This window comes from Neodiprion fabricii, chromosome 3 (genome assembly GCF_021155785.1).
Source record: "Neodiprion fabricii isolate iyNeoFabr1 chromosome 3, iyNeoFabr1.1, whole genome shotgun sequence".
NCBI classification, from domain to species: Eukaryota; Metazoa; Arthropoda; class Insecta; order Hymenoptera; family Diprionidae; genus Neodiprion; species Neodiprion fabricii.
In genome coordinates this window covers 12,425,582-12,448,549 of record NC_060241.1, presented here as the reverse complement: position 1 = coordinate 12,448,549, position 22,968 = coordinate 12,425,582, and the positions used below count along the sequence as shown (strand labels likewise).

Below are 22,968 nucleotides of genomic sequence, written 5' to 3'. Positions count from 1 at the left end.
CTATTACAAGATACTGGATATGTGCATGTGATACTCAAATTGTACGTATATGAATTCGAATTGACCGTACGGTCCACCAAGATGGCGTAGATATAACCGTATCTCCGTACTGGCTGTCGTCACCTTCTGAAACAAATCATCATTTTCTTGGAGGGCCTTAGTCAGTCGGTTCGGCAGAAAAATCGTGAAAGAGTCCTCCAAGTCCAGAACGATTCTGTCACCAAATTTCGTTTCAACCTGACGATCGCCGCTGACTTGGTATTCGAAGTATACATCGAGGTCCGACAGCTTTTTCAAGGGCACAAGTGTTCCCAGCCGCGCGATTTCGTTTAATTTTGAGAAGTCCATGATCGTGACTGTTGATTCATGTTTCCTCAAAATCACTTGCGAGTTGATTTAGTTGAGTTCCAATTTGCAGTAGATGTTTTACTTTTCCAATATTCTAGACGATCAGTTCTAGTCGTTTCTTCAATTCACGTTGTTGTTCTAGAACACTTTTCATTTGCAAGAAGAACGGTTTTAGATTGATGCTGAAGTTTTTGGTTTCACATTTTATAATACTGCTCCTCACTTGCATTTGTTGATATCAAAATCGCATACGAGTAAGTGAAAAACAATTCTTAGAACCATTGATTTTGGAATGTCGCGTGGTTGATAACGTGGGAGAGGAATGTAAGGTGGTTGATGTTACACATCAGCGATATCCGAGTGGATAAAAACAATTCTCAGAAGCATAAATTCTGGAATGTCACATGGTTGATTACGTGGGAAAAGAATGTGAGGTGGTTGATGTTTCACATCAGTGATATCCGAGTGGATAAAAAACATTTCTCAGAACCATTAATTTCGGAATGTTACGTGGTTGATAACGTGAGAAAAGAATGTGAGCTGGTTGATGTTACACATTAACAGTCCTATCGTGGGAAAAGAATGTGGGGTGGTTGACGTTACACATCAGCCGTCCCACCGTGGAAAAAGAATTTGAAGTGGTTGATGTTATACATCAACTGTTCTGTCGTGGAAAAAGAATGCGGGACGGTAAAAGAGTTCACTTCCCCCGCTGCGCCCTCTACCGTTGGCAGGCGAGCACCACATTGAGACTTTGACCTTCGGTCGGTAAGACAGCACGATTTTGACCTTCGACTGATACGACTGTCGGTAAGGTTGCACGTTTTTGACCTCAAGTCGGTACGGCAGACTGTGACGTCATCGCGGAAACGGCTTTGAGTCTCCGGAGAATGTCGGTAAGTGTAGGTAACAGGAATCTGTAAGTAGAACCCCCCTTGCTATGCTACTAACTTGGGTGTAAACCCTAGACTTGAGAGTAGACCCTCGACTTGAAAGTAAACCCTTAACTTGGGAGTTAGCTATCAACTTGGGAGTAGACCCTCGATTTGACAGTAAACCCTCAACTTGGGAGTAAACTCTTAACTTGGGAGTAAACCCTGGATTTGGGAGTAAACCTTCCACTTCGAGGTTAACTCTGAATTAAGGAATACAAATTTACTCCTCAGAGGTTGAAGGTTATTTTGGGGGTAAAATTGGGAATTCTTTCCGTAAGGGTAGCCCCAAACAAAACTCCGACACGTGTTTCCACGTCTTCTTCCCTATCCCACAAATTCTACATACCCTATTTCATCCCTTTCCCAATATATGTATACGTCCCTTCATTCCATCTCCTCGTCTGGACCTCGCAACCCTGCTCCATCTCCCCTTCCTTAGATACCCTGGCACGCCTTTTCCCTTTATGAACTCATACTCCGTGTTGCTCGTCGAGTCCAAAATTCATTCCCATCTCTCCTTTTCTTGCCTCTCCTTCTCTATCGTTACTAACTCTTCCTTCTTTTTCTTCCCCTCTTCCCATTTCCTTTCTACTTCCCGTAAATCCCACCCTCAGCTTTCAAAGAATTCGTTTCTCTCTGCTTTTCACCTCACCATACCTCTATCTACCCTTACCGTCCTCCTCATTTCCATTCAACATCTTCCCGCCAGTTTCCCTCTTTTACCTTCCTCTATTCTTTTCTCATACCTCCATGCCCTCAATCCTGCATTCCCCTCTATCAGATCTTATTGTAGCTTGTCTAACAACCAAATGCTTCTACCCCAATCTTTCCCGGATTTTCATTTCCGTATGTCCCATTATCCTCATCTCTTTTTTAACCCTTTCCTTATCGTTATCGTTCTGATCCCTAATGATGTATCCCAGGTAACATTATCTGTCCACCTCCTATATCTCTCTACCTTGCCAGTTTCAGAATACTTTCCATTTCCTGCCTCCCCCTGCCCTAAATCTCATAATTTTCATTTTTTCTGAATCGACCTCTAAGCCTTTTCTGTCCACGTACCTTTCTAGAGTTCTCATCATGCCTTTTATTTCATTTTTGTCTTTTGCTATCATCGCCACGTCATCCGCGTACGTCAATGTATATATTTTATTGCTCCCCACTAGTTCCATCCCTCTCCAACGACCCTTCTCTAACTGTTCGTCCAAGTCCGCTAGGAACAATATGAATAATAATGGGCTCAATGGGCAGCCCTGTCTTACTCCCGTTTCTTACCAAAATTTTTCCCCGTCTCCTTACCAACTCGAACTCTCCCCCATATTTCCCTTATTACTCTTTCACATCTTACTACTAGTCTTTTCCTGACTCCTCTCCTCCCCATACTTTCAAATAATTTTCCCTGGTCTACCAAATCGAATGCCGCTTCGAAATCTACAAACAATACTAACGTCTTGCATTTCTTTTTATAGATCTCCCTGTTGATTAGGTAGTTCAGCACATAAATATTGTCGATCATGCCCCTTCCCTTCTTAAATCCCGCCTGTCTCTCCGGGATCAAACCCCTCGCTGCAATTTCCGCCGTCAGCGTTTCTTCCAGTACCCCCACGTGTACCTTGTATGCCGTCTGTATCAGGGTAATCCCCTGTAATCGTTCACCTTACTCCTATCCCCTTTCTTAGCTATTGGCACTACCACCCCCTCCTTCTAACCCTCAGGGCATCCCTCTCCTTCCCACACTCTCTGACATACCCTCCACAGCCCTGCCACTGTTCTTTACCCCCCGTATTTCCATGCTTCATTGGGAATTCCGTCCTCTCCTGTTGCTTTGCTATCCTTCAACTTGCTTACCACTTCCCTAACCTCTTCTTTAGTAATATCCTCCTATTCTTTCCCCCTATACTCCCGCCTTTTTTCAGTTATCCTACTTCTACTCCCCCTACCCCTCCCAGCACCTCCCTGAAGTACTCGTCCCATTCTTCTATATTTATGTCCCTATTTGTACCCTTTATATTCTTCCTTTCTGCATTCACCACTCCTATATTTCCCCTTTTGTCCTTATCCCTTCGACCTATGTCTCCCATTTCTCTTCATCTACCTTTTTTTTTTCTCCTCACACAACCTTCTGTGATCCTTCTTTCCTTTTACACACATCTCTTTTCCTATTTTTTCATTTCTAAGCTTCTGTAAGCTCTCCCCAAGTATTTTCTTCCCTTCTGCACTCCTCATCCCACCACCCCTGCCCATTCGTCTCTCTCTATCTTACTTTCTCTGTTTCTTCAATTGCCTTCTTAACATTTCCCTACAACCTTTCCCATGGTGCCTCTACACTTTCTCCTACCCCCTCTTGTATCCCAAATACTTGCCCAAATTTTTGAACCCCCATCTCCGTTCACACCCCTCTTTCCACTTTTTCCCTAGTCTTTTCCTTTCTCCCTTCTCGCCCCTTTCTACCTTCCGCCACTTCCAGCCCTATTACTACCGACATATGGTCTACTTAACCCTTCCTTCTACCCTTGCCTCTACCACGCTTTCCTTAGTTCCTTTTTCCATCAGCACTAGATCTATAACTGAACACCCCCTTTCGCCAATGAATGTCCATTTACCCTCTCTTTACCCGTGCAGTCCCTGAGCACCTCTCCTATCTCATCCTACTTCCACATTTTTCCTTCAATCCATAGTTTCCCATACCCTATTCTCACCCTAGTCCCCCTTCTTTTCTTTAACGCTGCTACCTCTCTTAGCTTCCATTGCACTTTCCTTTAGGCTCAGGTGAGATCCTCTTCTATTCTTTTCTCCCTCCTTCTCAATTCGCTTTTCTTTTCCATCACCTGTCTATTTTGCTCTCTACATCCTAGTTTTGATACCCATGTTCCTTTCCTTTCCTCCCCTTTCGCACCTACTTCTCACATTTCATTGACCTCTACCATTATCCCTATTACCTACATGATCTCTTGCTGCCCTTCCCTTTCTTTGCCCTTCTTCATTCTGGTTCCTTCCAGTACTATATTTTTTCTGCGTTCCACCCTTTCTTTTCTCTCTTTTGCCCACTCTGGCGCCCTAATTCCTCTCAGTGCTATCCCTGCTTGTTCCTTTTCCTGTCCTATCTCCCGCTGGATCGCTCTCTCCTGCTCTATTCTTGTAACTCTTTTTTTTACTCTCTCTGCCCCCCCCCCCTCCATGCCACAACTACCGCCGCATGTCTGTCTATACCCCGTCTCCCTACCTACTCCCTGGGTGTCGTCACCTCTCACCTTTGCTACCTGTCCTATTTCCCCTTGAGTTACTCCTCGCAGCTCACCTTCAAATTCCCGTCCTTCCTGCGTTTGCTTATCCTAGCTCTTTCCCGTCCTTCTCACCAACCTTGTTACTTTACGCCCTTCCCTACTCTCTCCCGCTCCTTTCCTACGCTCCCCTCATCCCTACTCACCCTTCCTATCGTTCATTTTCTCGTCTCTTTACACCCGCTCATCTTCACATTCACCACTTTCATCACACCCGAAACGGAAGTCCGTAAAAACATACAAAACTAGATTATTTTCAGATTTCTTAATCACAAACTGGAGCTTAGGGATCGGTTTGGAAGTTTTTAACTGAGATATCAATAGAATTCCTGCATGGCGCCAGCTTGGAAATATTTTTGTCTTGTCACGCCTCAACATTTATTTCGCGAGCCATAATTCAAAAAAATCGTTAAATATGGGGTCCCCATGAAATAACAAAAATAAGAATTTTAATTTTTTTTTACTGTGAATTTTCGGTCATAACAATGCAAAACAATTTTTCTTTGTTGCTTCATAACTTCTACGCTCAGGAATATTTGTCACTCAACAAAATCGATAAAAATTTGTAGAAGCGTTGAAAATAGCATTTTCATTTATTTTCATTTCAATTTCCCGCCAAAATAATGCAAAATAATTCACCTTCGTCGCGTCTACTTTTTCCTGTGCCAATGAGTCTTCGTTAATCGAAAAAAGATATAAGTCGTCATAAGTGCTTGATGATATTTCGATTTATTCATTTTAAGTCCCCCACTTGAAATAGTGCGATAGAGTTTTCTATTGCCTGTTTACCATCTTTTAACATACATTTTTCTATGCCTCTAGTCAGTAGTCTGTGAAAGTCAATCTAGCAGAACATTTGGTGTACACACGTGAAATTAACGTATGAATAATCATCGATTTCATATGTAATTAATAGCTTACAGTATATTCAAGGTAACTAATTATACCGGGAGAATCTCCAGAAATTATACAGCAAGTGCGCACGCGTGAGTTTTATCGGCCGTTCGTACAGGCTGGCTACCCCGAGTTTTAGCTGTCAAACTCTATCATGTTTCCGGCGGCGATTCAATTCGTACGTATTTTTCAGGTTAGAATCTCAAATAATTGAGATAGAGACCGCAGTATTGCTAAACGGTTCTATTCTTCTCGAGCAATTCACGCTCAATAAGAGCAAATAACAACATAACCACAATTCACTACTTTACGCGCGAGATATTCACAGCTCTTGTCACATTTTGCGAACTCGATTCAATTGAGGAAAATGGAATGTCATAAAAATGTCTATTCGCGAAATAATGAGATTTAGTAAAGAACAGCAAAGATTAGAACGTAGAAGATAGTGAGTCTTTTGCAGTTGATAGAATAAACTGAATGCTCGGTTTTAACAAATCAGCGCGAGACTTTAGGCCAGTCACAATTAAGATTTTCCATCACTACTCTTGCTCTAGAGGGCAAATACGGGTTGAAGTATACGCACTTCGTGACTTGACAGACGAAAGACAATGCTTCTTGGGCCTAAGGATCCAAACAGCTGCAGTTGCAGTAAGTTACAACGGTAATTAGCCAATGGAGTGGGAGAGCGACCTCCCGGTGCAGCATCTACACGGTCAGCGTTACTTCGCGTGCTTCGACGGTGTTCCGACGATTCTCAATCTCGTCGCTTACACTTTTATGTGTTGACAGAAGGTATCTTAAGATAATTCTCACGCATTCATCCATACATCTAAACAAATAATCTATATTAATTTGGTGGTTCTAAATTTAGTGGTTTATCCTAATGATGATAATTTTGACTCAAAAAGAGAGACATTTCCAGGCTGAGCGCTGCTGATGATAATTCAGCAGTCTCTTGTCTTAGTTCTTAGTACCAGTTATAAGAAACAAAGTTGAACCTTAAAATAGGTATCGTTCCTGATCACTACATGACTTTTGCCAAGAGAGGTGGAACTCGCTCGTTTAGACAATACGATATTTTAATGTTATCTATGGCCGTAGCTTTCGTTACAACGTTGAAAGGGAATTTTGAAAAACACTTCACGTGTTGAGAGTCTTAGTTATTTTGTGATTTTGAAAAAGGTATGCCCAAGCAATACGCCGGACGTAACAATGGGATAAAGCTCTGGAGTCATTATTTCTGAAGGTCCCAAAAGCTGAAGGTCAGATATTTACGATCCAAAATTATGTGAAGTTATCATACAAGCCAACAGGCACCATGTCTGCGTACACGGAGTACATTGGCACTTCGCAAAATTTCAACCCATTCAAATTGAACGCTTTTCTGAGTACGTATAACGAACTAGCATTAGAACACTCGATTCCTGTCGGAACTGAGGCGGCTAAAATAAATGACGTGCAGTCTTTGATGCCTTTTGTCAAACCGGTAAACAGGGAATGGTACAAAAATGTGCTACAAGTTATCTGCGATGGCAATGATTCGGCCGAAACAGACGAAACGATCTCTGACTAAAGCTCATCCATGTCGTTTTCGAAGAGTAAATTCCTGGTTCACTTTTGTTTCGATATATTAATGTTGAATGTTTATAGCAACTATAAAACACCCATGACGGTAGAAACTGGTTAAGTTATTATCGTAGTCATATTATTTTAATCCAAAAGCGTGCTTGAATAAATTAAAAGTTGTACAAAGAAACGACTCAAGTCTTACTCTAAATTTCCTTTTCTTGCTATACTGTATACTATTCAATCATTTTTATTACGTTCATACATATATCATTTTTGGGTACCCCACCTATGTAAAAAAATCAAAGCTCCTTGTGAAATGCTTTCGAAAAATTGAAATATGGACCGCCGAATCTTTACTTCCCTTTTTTTTGTCAAAACTAAAGTTGACTTAAGCCGTCATTTGACACATAAGCTCAATTGTAATAATTGTAATGAATTCTATTGGTATTTTTGTACATATTGCTAGCATTTTTTAAGCAGACGGTTGCATTCCTTCAAATACCAACTCCTCAGCCACAACACGTTTTCAAAGACGCAGTTCTATGCCGGGATGTATTCAGGGTTGGCATTATACCAAGTCGGTGCTTTCCCCGCAAGGTTCCAGGTATTATCCGATAGGAAGTATCCATGGTTTAAGTCATGCCAGGGTGCCGCTTCCATATTTTTCAATTTTTCCAGTGCAGGGGGTATGATGTACATATCTTCCATATTATTAACCCTGGTCGCCGATTTTTCTCAAATATGCCGCCAGAAGATTAACTATTCAGCCTTCCACACACCAGCTTTATCCCCCTCGCGGATGAATTTCGTAGAAGTAGAGGGGATCACATAGATTATTTACGGTACATAACTGCATGAAAATTCAGACATGTTGAATTCTTCACCATGGTATTTCATTTGCAGACGATTTTCCTCAGCCATGTTAAACATTTCGGCCAGCTGATCAGAATCTTTCTGTAGAACCCTCGAGATTCTCGGTGGTAAGAAGACGTGGTATTCTCCCTCGATCGTTGCCCGAACGCACACCCCGAATTTCGTTTTGATCAGTCGTAAGCCCAGTGACGTCGTTCACCTTCCCAATTTCGAGTTGCGACATCTTCTTGGTTGGCAGATTCTCCAGGCGGCTGACGTGGTTGACGTTTGTCAGATCCATTGCGTTTCGATCAGAGTTCATTTTTTCACAAGTAAGAATTCACGACGCGAAGAGACGATGAGAACAGAGTAACCATCGGAATAAGCTCACGTTTCATATACCACCCATCCCTGCTACAATTTCCCTCCGGACAAGTCTCAACATGCATTTTGTGGCAAAAATTTTTGTGAACCCACCCTCTGTCCCAGACTGATTTATTGACAATGCCATCTGCGATTTCTTGAGAAAAAATTTCATGATATATTCAAAGCATCCAACCGTTATTTTGAAACGTTCTATTCCACCCCACTATCACCTCCATCTGATGAAAACCCTCTAATCCACAGATCTCGACCTGCATTTTATGAGCAAAAACCTTGCAAACTATTCAATGCATCCAGCGGTTTTTTTTGAAACCTTCTCTATATAAGTAGTCATCTTACGGCGAGCATTGGAAACAACGCAGATTCGATCGATAGAACATCGATTGATGGATAATGTGGAGGGGGGGTACCGCATGCGACAAACCCGCGGCAGTCCTCTGCCCAGTAACACCAACTTTCGCTCACGTCGGAGGTAACACCACCTTGAGGTGAATATTGGGCGCGCAACAAAGCCTATCGGTAAAACAGCGACTGAAGGCGCTATTTATGTGGATGCTCTTATAGGTCATAATTCCGTCCTTAAAATGTCTGCTAACCAACGGCAAAAGTTTGAAATGTCTGCTCACCCGACGGCAAAAAATTCAAATTGGCTGTTCATCTAATAACAAAAAAATCTCATGATCAAACTGCCTGCCAGTAAAATCGAACAAAAATACAGGTTGCGCCATGTATGATAACACGCCCGTCGGTAACACTATCGTAAGTTAAACTTACTTTTCGTGGGGGTTACATACCGACTATCGGTCAGGTAGGAATCGGGGCTACTCTGCCGGTACGCCGCCATTTCATGGCCCAGAACACTCATATCCTATTCACTCATATTTCCAGCGTATTAGTATAATAATATTCAGTATATATACATCCGTCGGAGCGACAACCCTCCATGTTTCCCGTGACAGTAAATTTTACAACAGTTAATTAATGTAGATCGTCAACATACAGTGGCTTTCACCATCCTAAATCACAATCAAAGAACATTTCAAATCATATGGTTGACACTAGATGCCAAATATTGTTGCGTCGACTTCCATCATGGACTGCAGTTTACACTGTATCTTGAGAGATAACGTACCGTACATTGCACCAAATCGTCACAGTAGGAGTAACTTTATTGTTTCCGGAGCAGCTATATGTTATGCTTCCCACAATATTATATTTCAATATATTGTAACGTTCTTAGACGTTACGAAAATAAAATAAGGATCCGTAAGTTTAATTAATAAGACAAAATCAAAGGCGTTAATAAAATGCTGAGCAAAAGCTTTAATTGCAGGGTACGTCTGTCTAGTTTCAAGTCTGAAACAAGACTGTTTTTACAATAATGATGGTTGACGCAGCAACCTTATTCTTTTTAAAGACATAAGAGGTTTATAAACGTCTTTCATCTATGATGAGTACTAGATCATTAAAAAGAGGGCAAAACGGGTGATTTCACCCTTCATAACAATATGATAGCGTTCGGAGAATTAACACGTTTTTTAACATATACGTAATAGTATGGCCATGAAAACAAATAATCATTAGTGCATGTCGCTATGGTTCACATTGTATTAGACTCGATATTTTTATAGTATGATATCAGCTATTTTATCGTGGCAAAATGGTCAAAATATTGTAATGTGTCGGATCGTATTAGTGGCCTTCACCGATTTCTATGAATAACAACGTGATCATTATAATAAGCATCACGTTGGCCGTGGAAAGAAAACGTTATCATTAGTTTACATTGCAACAGCAACATCACATTATCTTTTTAGTTTCTGAAGATGTATGTTTAGAGTCACTTTACTTGCAGAAGACCACAATATCAATATTGTATCTTGGACTATGCATGCCATGTTCCAGAAATGAGATAGGTTGTAGCCATGACTGAGTATTCATGTTACTCATGGTATGAGTGTAGTTGACCATACAATCTGGGAGTTTTGATAATAATTTTAATGATTAGGAACTTACCTACCGTTGGCCATATATTATGTCGATTCATACAAGTGTCGTAAAGGAAACATCTCTTAAATTTTTGGTTAGTGAAAGCAGCGCCGGCCTTAGAGTTTTACGCACCCTGGGCAAGCTAACGGATAATCACCCCCCCCCCCCCCCCCCTTGAATCGCTAAATCATCGAAATGAATTCAGTTAATGGTTCAGCACTCATCCGAAATTTCAAAATTGGCACACCTTGCTTTGGCATTGGCGAAGCCTTTCATTACTTCCGAAATGTTCATTGTAGATGCTGTGACATTTTTTATGGATAAAATTGCCGATACTGAGAGCCGGTCTTGGCTCATAGTAGACCGCAAATGAGTCTCTATGAGCTTCAGTTCACTAAAACTGCGTTCTTCGTTCGCCACAGTTACAGGAATTGTTAATAGAATACGTAAACTAATCCATAAGTTTGAGAAACAGTCCTGCATTTCATTATCGTAAATAAGATGTAGTACTCGAAGAGGACTTGCTTTTTTCTCCTGAATCACAAACTGGATATGTAGAAGCTCAGTGTATAATTGAGTCCCATCAGTATCTATTTGATCGATACCCCCCGACTCGGTTACCTGTAACTAAAGATTAAGGGAACGTTGAAGGAGTTCAGAATTTTCTGGAAAGAGTTTAAGATTATATGAAAATCCCCAATGTTCCTCGTGTTTCTTCAGAAGCGTAAACCGTTCATCAATGGTAGACTTGACCGTATCTACTAGAGGATAGAAAACTTGAATTCTGAAGACTTCTTCCGGGTTTACAGAAACATTATCGTGTCCTTCGTAGGTGAACATTCACTTTTTTTTACGGGGACGTATAGTTTTGAAAGTCATTTCGACTCCAGATTTTTCCGAGATTTCTTCAGCAGCTGGAATTGCAGCATTTAATCCTGTCTGGCGATAGCCATGAAGATGGTCTTCGCAACCTCGGAGTAATTCGATAGCTTTAGGTAAATCTATGTCTTCTGCCTGCATAGCTTTACTCACCAGATTTACTTGGAAAAGTATGTCATACCACTCTATGAGCATGATGATGAATTCGAAGTCTGACATACGCATTGCCAATAATCTTGCTTCGGACGTGATTTTCTGATAGGTAGATTCTTCTTCCAACTCTATGAGAGATTCATAAATTTCAATATACTGATATCGTATGGCTTTTAAACTTTGGATACGACACTTCCATGTAGTTTCTGAAACTTATTTAACTGTCAAATTGCCACGTAGTTTTTCAAGATTGACCAATGGTTGATAGATGCGCTAAATAGTGTAAATTCTCTGTACGATTCCAAATAATGAAACTGATTTGACATGAGATTTAGAGGCATCATCTACTACCAAATTTAACGAATGATATCCGCACGGATTAAAGAATGCTCGAGAATATGAATCAGTAATTCTCTTTTGAACTCCTTTGTGCTTACCCGACATATTTGCTCCATTGTCGTATCCTTGGCCACGACAATTACGCATATCCAAGTTACATTTTGTTGTGAATTCATTTAAGATTACAGATGTTAAGCTTTCTCCAGCAGATTCTTTTACGAGGCGATAACCAAGAAAGTGTTCTGTAATTTGAACTTTTCCGTCTGAGGTATCGACAAATCTAATTGTGAAAGACATTTGTTGAACGTGACTAATGTCTGGCGTGCAATTTAATATTATGGAGAAATACTTGGATATTTTTGCACTATCTAGTATGGTAGATTTTACTCGACTACCTAGTTGTTGGATAAGCTCGTTTTGAATTCTTTTCTTGCAATAGTGATCGCGAACTTCATTCGAATCGAATTCGAATACATGTTCAATCATAACAGAATCAAACTTCCCCATTAATTCAATAAGACCTAGAAAGTTGCCATTATTTGAGGGAACCTTGCGGTCTAGAATTTTCAAAAAATCGATTTTTTTTCTCTCAATATTTCGAAAGTATAGTATCTTAAGAATATACTGTGAAAATTTGGTAATGATATTCACAGTATTTCAAGTTTTACAGCCCATTGAAGGTCGGCGCCAAAGTAAGTAGAAGGGTCGTTTCGCTCAGTGAATAGTTCTATTGTTCGTAGAAAAGCAGCTGCTACCTGAGTTGTCTACCTGAGTTGTAGTGAAAATATGAGAGTAGAGTATGACAAGACTGAATTGATATTGTATGGTGCTGGAATTGCAGATTAATGTAAATCTACGTTTAAATCTAATTTTTTTGAGAAAATACTTATTCCAAATTTCGAACGCCTTTATCTCGAAACTACTTTTTTTTGTCTTATGTTGATCAATTAAAAAAAACTACTTGACCGATTCGTCTCAAATTAAAATGTGTTATTAACTACACTGGCAGCTATCGCAGGGTCTAAAACGAAAATTTTCCATCAAATATTTATAATTTTTTTATGAGCAAAACATTGATAAAATCAGGCTGTTTTCCGACTTCTAATTTTGACAATACGCCATTTTGTAATTTTTATTTTTTTTTCATTTTAGTTCCTACGATAGATATACTCATAATAATTGAGGGTCATTTTGAATTTTTTGATTTCAGATAACTGGAGAAGGGACGACTTCAGCACCATTTTAAAAATAATAAAAATTTTTTTTTTTTTTCTAATTTCCAATTTCGTGAAATTTATAAGTAATAAAACACACCTACAAAATATGAATAACATTGTGCATTTCTTTCATAAAAAAAAAAATAAAAATGTTGAAAAGCAGTCAAATTTTCACCCGCTAGACCGCAAGGTCCCCTTAAAGTATCCAAACGATCAAAGCTTCCTCGAAAGGCCAAATTATTTTTCGTTAAATACAAGACAATCACTATTAAGCCCTCTAACACAGCTCTGAAATGTGCTGCTTCTCTATTGATCTGCCATTGGAAATCAATGTCGATTCCGGTACATTTTCGAAGGGATCTTTTAGCATCGATCCATTTTTGGTACGATAAAAAATGCAGCCTGCATCTTTCATGAGTCTTTAAATACTCCCCAATAGCTGCCACTTATTAATCCCTTTCGTGCCTCGTTTCAATTTAGGGGAGTGATCAAAGAGCTTACAGCAAAAGCAATAGGCGTGGTTCGTCAATCTCGAATAATACAACCAGTTTCTAATTGTAGTTTCCCCATTTGAAAGCAGTCTTTGAAAAAAAGACACCGAAAAGCTACGATGTTTGTTATCTTTCGGAAAACAGGCTAATTTCAGATCCGCAGGAGCAATAGAACCTTTTGTAACAATGACATCTCGAATAGATGCTGTTATAGTGGTCCACTGTCCAATGTCTGTACAGGAAGAATCTGTTTCCAGAGTTTCAAGATTTTCCTGTGATGATTTTTTGTAACAATCTAATTCAGTGCTCTTTTCCTGACTGCTCATATGGAAAACTTGATCGACACTTTCAACTTCTACTTGAAATTGCGGGACATCTGTAGCATCAAAACTCGATGAATCTGCAGCAGAACTCTCCGGATCCTCCGTAATATTGAAATGTTCGTTTTTTTTTTGAATACTTCCAAGGTTTTTCACAGCAGAAGCGTTCTGCTGCTCATATTTGGCTTTTCTTTTGCGATTTTATGCCCCAGATGGCTTAGACGACATTATAGCTATGAGCTAATAATAGCAATAACCGCGTAATCTCAAAAAAACTATACCCAATTGAGATACAAAGTATCAGTGTTGAACGTAAATTGATGTAGAAGACTGACGACATGTATCTGCTTTGCTACTGCAGCGTAACGCGACGAATTATTCAAATAGGGCTTAATGATTCTACGCCAAACATATTATTCACGCGGGCACGGGGCGTGCCGTCGAAGCGTGCCACCATATAACGACGGACTTAGGTACTTCGGTCAAACGTGTACGATGTACCCATTGTGACCGTGCGCCTAACCCACCTCGCTTCGAGTGCTCTCACTCGAGTCGAGTGCATTTGATGTTAACACCATAAAATTTTTTGAGTTCGATGAGAAAAATCTTGTCTCATTAAAAAATATAAAATAAAAACTTCATTTAAGTGCCCCTAAACCTGTGGCACCCCGGGCTACTGCCCGGTTTGCCCGCTCCTAAGGCCGGCGCTGAGTGAAAGAATGTATGTATTGTTTGCATTACTCGAGAAAATATTTTATCGTGCGCGAAAATTATGGTTATATTTTACACGTATACCTGTAACTTTGTCACAGCGCTTACAATATAATGTAATACCGGTATAATGACTATAATTATGATTTGTAGAACAATAAAATTTTGACTATGGTGTCTTGTAATAGCAAGATCAGCGTTTTTTCTTAGCGTACCGTAGGTGCACATTAGTGTGGGCCTCAAATGGTCACTTCTGAATTTCGGCCAACTGACCTTCGGAATCGACTCCAGATAATTCAAAAATAAATTCCTAATTTTTTTCAGATTTTCAGCTTAACTCTAGCTCGTGCCCCAAAGAGGGTGGATTTCATTCAACCCTTTCAGGCATGCATCATATCTACCGAACCGATTAGAATAATATTTGATGTAAGCGGGTTTCTTGGGTCGTTAATTAAGAATCTGAATTCAAAATTTGAAAATTCAAAATGGCAGATCCAAGATTGTGCAGACAAATCAGAAAAGTCATTTTATTCGAATAAGACTTGGTACACGGAGACTTGCGAAGTCGCTGATTACGAATTTGAACTCAAAATTACAAAATTCGAATTGGTGGATTCAATATGGTAATAATTAAGTGTCTTTTGGGTCTTTCGTCACCCATATTGGATCCGGCACTTTGAATTTTCAAATTTTGAGTTCAGATTCGTATTTGCTATTTGTTGATAGCTTTTTCGACCTAGCCGCTTGGAAGGAGTTAATCGCTGTGGTGTCAAAGATGAGAATTGAAGTTGGTTTAAATATACCTCATTTATTCATTTACTTTACATATATACACGTTATTCAAATGTTTAATTTCCATGTCATGGAAGGGGTTGTCGTGGTCCTCTGGCACCGCGGTGGAAGCTGAAGCGAAGAGGAGCGGCGACTAACAGGTGTTGTGCTCGGTGGCGGAGTATATAGTAGCTCTTCGGTGAGCTAGGCGGCGTAGGAGGACGACGATTCTCAGGCCTATCGTAGGCTGTGAGGATTCCCACTCACTGTCGGACTGTGTTGTCTGAGTGGCTACCGACGTGTAGGTGGGTAGTGACGCTACGAACGGAGACACCGCTGCTGGGATGACGCGGTTGTACCTTGGAGAGGTTATCCTGGCTCGTCGGACGTCCCAGAGAGATAGCAGGATGCTGGGTGGCCTGGTCAGAGGCCTTGAAGAGACGTCAACGGGTTGTAGTACCCAAGGAGCTGGTGGATTATGGGAACTTGTCCCTTTGGCTGAGCTGGCTGGTGCCAGAGTGAATGATTCAGTCATGCAGTAATCCAAAACCTGCGTGCTGTCGAGTAACTGTCGCGTACTGGTGGTGTAACGTGATAGTAAACCTTGAGTGTAGTTTATGACTCAATGTCGGTGAAACCGAAGTTGTCCTGTCGATCGGTGAGATCGGTGGTCTCTTATCCCAGCCGCGGCTCCACTTTAATAGTGGGAAACCACGCGAGCTGATTGCGAGACGCGCGCGGCTGCGTGCGTGGCGTCAGCGGCGCGTGTGACGTCGTGGGTGCTGTCCGCTGTGACGCGCGACTGGAAAGTGTGTGATGCTTGTTGCGGCGCGCGACAGGAAAGTTGGTTTTCACAAGGTAGTTGTAAACAGATTCGTCTTCATAGACCGGAAATATTTCCTGTTACGAAATTTCATCTGAATTCATTTCGTAGATTTGATGTGCCTCTTATAAGGTTGAATTGGTAAATTCACCCTCTTGGGGGCATAGGTTAGAGTTCAGATAGAGATAACAAAAAATTGGAGTATCATTTTCAAATTCTGTGAAGCCGATTTGGGGAACGAGCCGATCGAAATTTCAAAATAACTTTATGAAGAACCATCCTAGTACATATAGTATGAAAGATAATGCAAATTTCGTTACGGGAATTCAATATAATATTCTTAACATACTTAACCATTATTTGATAAAAAAAAAAATCACTTTTTTCCAAGACTCTGAACAAAGCTCTCCCTTAACTTAAGCTTCCCCCCCTTTGAGTCTTTCTTCCTCAATGCATATTGAATAATCATAACCTTATTCACACTACTTTACGGCCGGCAAATTTCTCAATTATACTGCAATTATATTTGTATCGTCCTTGGTTCAAATTTCAAATGAATAAATCAAGGCTCATCGAAATACTATACGGTTTTTACGTTCGGTCTCTGTAAGCACCTATTTGAATTCTATCGCACGATAAAATCCTTCTAGAGACTGGACACAAAAATTGTATAATGTCTTGATTACGATTCGATTTGTCCATTGGACATTATGACTAGGTTTTGCAACCAACATTTCCAGAAAAAGCATCAGCTCTCACGGCACAACTCTGTAAGATTCTGGAAATACTACACCCTGTATTGAAAATCTCATTTTGAGATAAGCAACGAAGTGACTTTCACATGATAATTATCAAAAAATGCATCGAGTGAAGCGCTGATATGAATGAAACGTGCAACGAGGTACAGAGAGAAATGGTGACAGTTTTTCTATGTTAAAGTAAGGAAATATATTATTAAAAAGCCAAATTTAAAATACCGGTTTTTGCGGTGAGTTGGGTGGATTTATCTTCATGTCGAATCCCGAGGGAGACAGCCACTCGAATAAAAATATCATCAACGTGGCTGCATGTATAGCGACCAAGCCCACCAGCATCCAGGAAGCTGTATCGAATGGTTCTGAAAAAAAGTTTTGGAACATTACTTTTTCTATAAGCAGGGAGTGAAATTTTTCAAAATTAAAACCCTAAAATCATGCAAATTCCATGATGTTTGAAGTTATAATGCGTGCATGTGAAGTCCAAGAAAGCTTTTTTGAAATCTAACCATAAGGTTTATACAATGATCGTTGAATCGATTCTGCGGCATTTTGAAGAAGTTTTGACCACACCGTTGTATTTGTTATTTGAATTTGGATGCATTATCGGCCTAGTTAGAAGGTTTGCACTTGTCTCCAATCACAGAAAGAAGAAGAAAAAAAATAATGAAAAGTGATCTAGGGAACTAACTCCATGCCATGATCTGTGTGGATAGTTATGCAGATAAATTGACAAGACGTGAATGGTAAATTCATCTAACAATTGCAATTATTGGGGGTACAAAGACTGAGGAGAAAACTGATTCAATATGAGATTGATTGCATGTTCAAAGATTGATATAAGTAATGACTGTCATCTGATCCCGGGTACCATTCGACATGGTTAGTCTACATGCTACAATGTTGTCACGTTTGATTAGCATAGCTTTTGTATCGGCAGGTGATATTGGAATTTAGACTCTAAATACAATGTAGTTACCATACAGATGAGAGATGGCTTTTTGACAGAGTCATATTAAGGAAAGCCTACGTAAGCTCCTGATATTCTTCCTTAGTATCAACCACATGGTTAGCAGCTATAGCTTTAAGCTGTACATTTGATGTCAGCTTCCTACATGGGTTCAATGTAGCTGCTACCAGCTCGAGCCAAGTAATATTGATGTCAACGTAGTAAAAATTTTTTTATCTTACGAGATTTTGGTTTAAATTTGGCTAATACCTCTCATTGTCACCATGTAACTTTTGGTGCATTCAGTTGCCAATGTTGTCTATCAAATACACCTGAGATTGATCTGGCTCCGATCTTATGAAACCACGTAACCTTCATAAAAATCTAGCTTTTAATTCACCTGACATTTGTGTAGCTACGGTCTCACGCTGCCATGTGGTTTTTAACTATCTCGAATTTACCCAGCATTGACGAAGAAACCAGCTAGCATCTACTTATCCTGTGAATCGTGTTGATTTTCATTTAATTCTGTGTTACCTACATATCAGTGCTACTTGATTACAAGATGCGCTGAATTGACACTGCTTCATCCTGAAATGATGTGATTTTGATATAGCAGTTACATTATATTGTACACTTAGAAATATTTCGACTAGATGGAATTTGATTTTGCACACGTAGTAATAGATAATAAAAGACAGTTCTGGACACAGATTACTGCATGGACACAGTCACTGATACTCAAACAAGTTATCTGTATATATTCCCTAGTCTATAACTATACCCCTAGTTTGAGTGACTTTATATATCATCGGATCGTATAGTTGCTCCACCTTACGGGTAGTTTGCTCTGCCTAACCATAGTTTCAACTCGAATCGGGAAAAATTTCTCAGAGTTGTATATTGCGTCATAATAGACTTCGGATCTTTCAATGCAAAATTTATCAATTTTGGAAGGTAAGTCTTCCATCGTGAGTCAGCTTCCAAAAGATTCTTTTATCGTAGGTCCAGAAGGATCTTTTATCGTAAGTATGGCAAAAGAAGGTTCTTTTACCGCAAGTCAGCTTTGAGAAGGTTCTTTCATTGGTAATGACGCCCTTTGATGATCAGTGAACGTTTAGACGTAACGGAAAAGTAAAACGTCAGGGGACTTGCATTGACTGTCAACCGTACACGAATTCTCGGAATTTTGGCTGATGATCAATTCTCGGAATCACCTAACGGGTTTCGGTGCCATATTAATTTGACTTATCTTCTGTAGTTATACAGTCAAATCATCTTGCTTGATGATTTGCACTAATTGTGATGGTGAACAGTGGTTTGAATCTCATCGCCATTATTAAAAATTATTGATTCAAAAGGTTTGGTTGCGTACATTTTTTGATGCATAATTGGCTCGTCGAAAATAACAGACGTTTACAAAATGTTCTGGATTTACTCTTCCGTGGTACAGAACAGGCGATGAAACAGCAGAATTTTAGACACAAGTGCCTGCATGTGAATAGATCCTTATCCTGATATATTTCATCTTTGTATTTAACACTTCGAATTTTAAGTTATTCCACGAAGTCTAATGAAAGTTGAAGAGGACCAGGACTACCGAAATAAACGGTATCGTTGCCGCGATTTTCGTATGCTACCCAATGATTTCCGGGACGATCCTTATTGTCAAAATTAAGGACAGCCCTTTCGTTTTCACGCATTACATTTTTCAGAATTTCGCTGCGCATGAAAACACTCGCCAAATATAAAATTTGTATGATTTTTGCATATGTGAACAAATCCTTATTAGTTGATGCTGGTCGTCGTAGCTTGACATTTAATTTTTTTTGGGAAATAAAGGCCAAACCCTTTCCTGTGCGATTGAAGGTGAAGACGTTTACTTAATGCAAAGGCTTTGCTTTAAGTTTTGTTCTGTCGGACGCTTCTTTCCAATTCTCGTTGAACAACGCTTTCATTATTCACAGCCTACGCCACACACGCGGTTATCATAGCTAATACATTCGTATTGCTGAGACCGGCAAAAATACGTACAAGAAGATGTGAAAATTCACTTATTTTACACGGTAGTAGTGTGATGCGTGGTGACCGCACGTATTGTTCGCCATCTCACTTTTTTCACAGCTTCTCGAGCACTCTTCGGCGCAGCCCTAATGATTGTTTTCGCATTTTTGCTTCAATCCGTGTACTCTTTGCAGCGAGTATTACTTCTTCGAAAGATATATTCTTTAGTTTTCGGCGTTACACATCTATTTTTTTTTTCATCTTGAACATGCCAGCTGAGCCTAAGCAGTTACTCTTTCACTCGAATTTGCAATTGTTGCAAAAATCCGCTTCACGGCTTTAGCGGTCAATATTTCATGCGCAGCACTTCTAGTTCCAAGATTGTCCCGATTTGTCGAAAAAGGGATGTTGCTTAGCTTGCACGCTTGATCAAAGTCTTTTTGCCGACCTTGTACCTGGACCACAGTATTATTGGCTGGAAACATGCACGACTTGACTTAATCGTGATATCCAGTGATGAAGCTAATAGCGTGCAGAAAGTTGAACAATACATGGGCAAACATCTATATGGGTAGACGTCAGAGAACTATTTCTTTTCTCTCAGACGTACACTCTAATCCCTAAAGACCTTCTGCTCGAAAACACCAACTTGTTGGTATCAATCAAATGAGACGATATTGATACAACTCTTGGATTGTAGCGAGAAAAAATACGGGTTCTTGGGCGATAAAAAACATTCAAACAGGCAACAAAATTGAATGGCAGGAGAGATTCTTTTATTAACAATGCTTGTTTCCAAGTAAAAGTCTAAAACGGTATGTAATATTACATGTGAATGTACTTTTCTTGACCTCAATAACGATGAATAAGTATTTTCTTGTACATGCAGGTCAATAAAAAAAATCAAATTGTTGACGATTTGGCCAGAGTAGGGGCCCTCCTCACAACAAAATTTTTAACAATCTGTCACAAAAATAAAACAGGGATAGATACAAAAAAAGGGAAAAAATTTTTCACAACTTAAAAATAGCTTACATAAGAAGGCAATTCACGACAAGTGAATGCGACTTAACTTATCAGCAAAGGAATTATATTTACCGGGTATGAGAGAATTTTTTTTGTATAATAAATTTTGATTTGGACATGAAGATGAAAACACATTTAGAAAATAAAATGTAAATCAAGACTATATTACGGTTATATAGAGCAATACGGAGCTCCCAAACTCTCATCTTACGAGGGGAACCCACCAACGTCCCCCCACCGATTCAATCCAAATTTGTGACACGTGTAGGCCATGACTAGCAGTCTAACTGGTGCAAGTAGTGAGACGCGCCTCTCAAAATCAGCCAATTTCGAAAAATCCGATATCGAAATATCCTTGATATACTTCCTACGTTATAAAAGTTTCGAAAAACGCGTGGCGTAGTGTGGAAGCGCTTTATTTCATAACCGAAAGGTCACTGGATCGAATCTTGATGCTGGCAATTTTTCTTTTTCATTTTTTTTTTTTATCCATCACGTTATTCTAAAAACAGATGTATCACGATTGTGCCAAGTATTAATTTTTATCAATCAATTGTTATCGACAAAAAATTGGTATTTTATCGCGACTCCTGTGAAAAACCGAACTTACCACGAAAATATACAATACTTTATTCTTGTACAATGTCAATAATTTTTAATTTTTTATTGTCGTTTTCAATGCTTCTACGATCAGTACCGCCCTGCTTCGTGCAGTATTCCATAAATATAATAATATCAAATAAATGAAAATATTGATTTTGCACAAGTTTTCGTGTATACTTTCTTCATTTCCAATCTCCTCAAAAAAAATAATAATAATATTCCCAATTCCGCGTTATTCTCTTTCATATGTAAAATAATGATGATCAACTGTGAATAAAATATTAAAAATTATTGACATTGTACAAGAATAAAGTATTGTATATTTTTATAGGAAGTTCGATTTTTCACAGGAGACGTGATAAAAATACTAATTTTTTTCGACAACAATTGATTATTAAGAATTAAGAATTGGCACAATCGTGATACATCTGTTTTTAGAATGACGTAAAGGATGAAATAAATAAAAAATTTAAAAAAATTAAGAATCCGAGCATCGAGATTCGATCCAGCGACCTTGCGGTTATAAAACAAAGCGCTTACACGCTGCGCCACGCGCTCTTCGAAGGTTACTTAACGTAGAAAGTATATCAAGGATATTTCGATATCGGATTTTTCAAAATTGGCTAATTTTAAGAGGCGTGTGTTACTGCTTGCACCAGTTAGACTGCTAGTCATGACCTACACGTGTGATAAATTTGGATTGAATCGGTAGGGGGACGTTGGTGGGTTCTTCTCGTTAGATCAGATATTTGGCAAAGGAAACGGACGTCAAAATTGGATGACGGTTGGAGACATTGAGACAACAACCGGTCGAACGCGAAGAGAAGAATTACCGGCTAGTAACAGACATAAATATGACCTAGGAACATAGAAACGAAACACAGCATTTTTGATAATAAGGTAGTCATGTGCACAATCGGTAACGTAAGAGCTAAGAATATTGTGTTACCGACGTACAGATATTCTGAGATGTTCAATATCAAGACGTAAATTAACTGCAAGAAGATGTGCAACAGTAATACAGCTCTCCAGAAGAAGTCGTTTATATTACACCGGTTCGACGGCTAAGACGCTAGCAGGTTGATAATTAAAAGCATGGTACAGTTCAATAGAGTGTCTAATTAAAGCAGTGTAATTTTCATCTAGGCAATGAATGTTACGTTTATGCTCATTGATTCTAGTGTGCAGTTGTCTACTAGTTCGCCCAATATATATCTTTTCTCAATTTTTTCAGGGAATTTTACAAACCACGCTAGAACGCTTATCCAATGGTAAAAGGTCTTTGTCTGAATCGAAAAGTGGAGATAGATCATGCTAGTTTTTGCCTACAAATTGAATGTTATATCTAGAGAAAATTCTATTTAGAGACTTGAAAAGGCCAGCTACATAAGGGAATAGGCACGTAAATTTTTGGAATGATTGGTACGACATCAAGATCATGTTGTTGGTGTCAAATGGTGACAAGATCGGAAAGTGTCTCTTTTGTATATGTTTCTGCAAGATGAAGGAAGGATATTCATTCTTACGTAATACATCATACATCAAAAAAAGATTCTTATTGTGAAATTCTGAGCTAGACAGTCTAATAGCTCTGTCCACCAAACGGTAGATCGTACCAGTCTTATATAACCTAGGGTGGTGCGACCGATAATTTAAATACCTTTGCGACCACGTG

At 39.4% G+C, this 22,968-nt stretch overlaps 1 protein-coding gene across 1 annotated transcript in view; it reads right to left on the bottom strand.

Annotated features, from left to right (window-relative positions):
* LOC124178533 (glutamate receptor ionotropic, NMDA 2B) overlaps nucleotides 1–22,968 on the bottom strand; it is a 2,057,245-nt gene that overhangs the window by 862,765 nt on the left and 1,171,512 nt on the right. Inside the window, exon 11 of the mRNA XM_046561964.1 lies at nucleotides 16,934–17,073. Coding sequence (XP_046417920.1) covers nucleotides 16,934–17,073 — 140 coding nt within the window. The remainder of the gene's footprint in view (nucleotides 1–16,933; nucleotides 17,074–22,968) is intronic.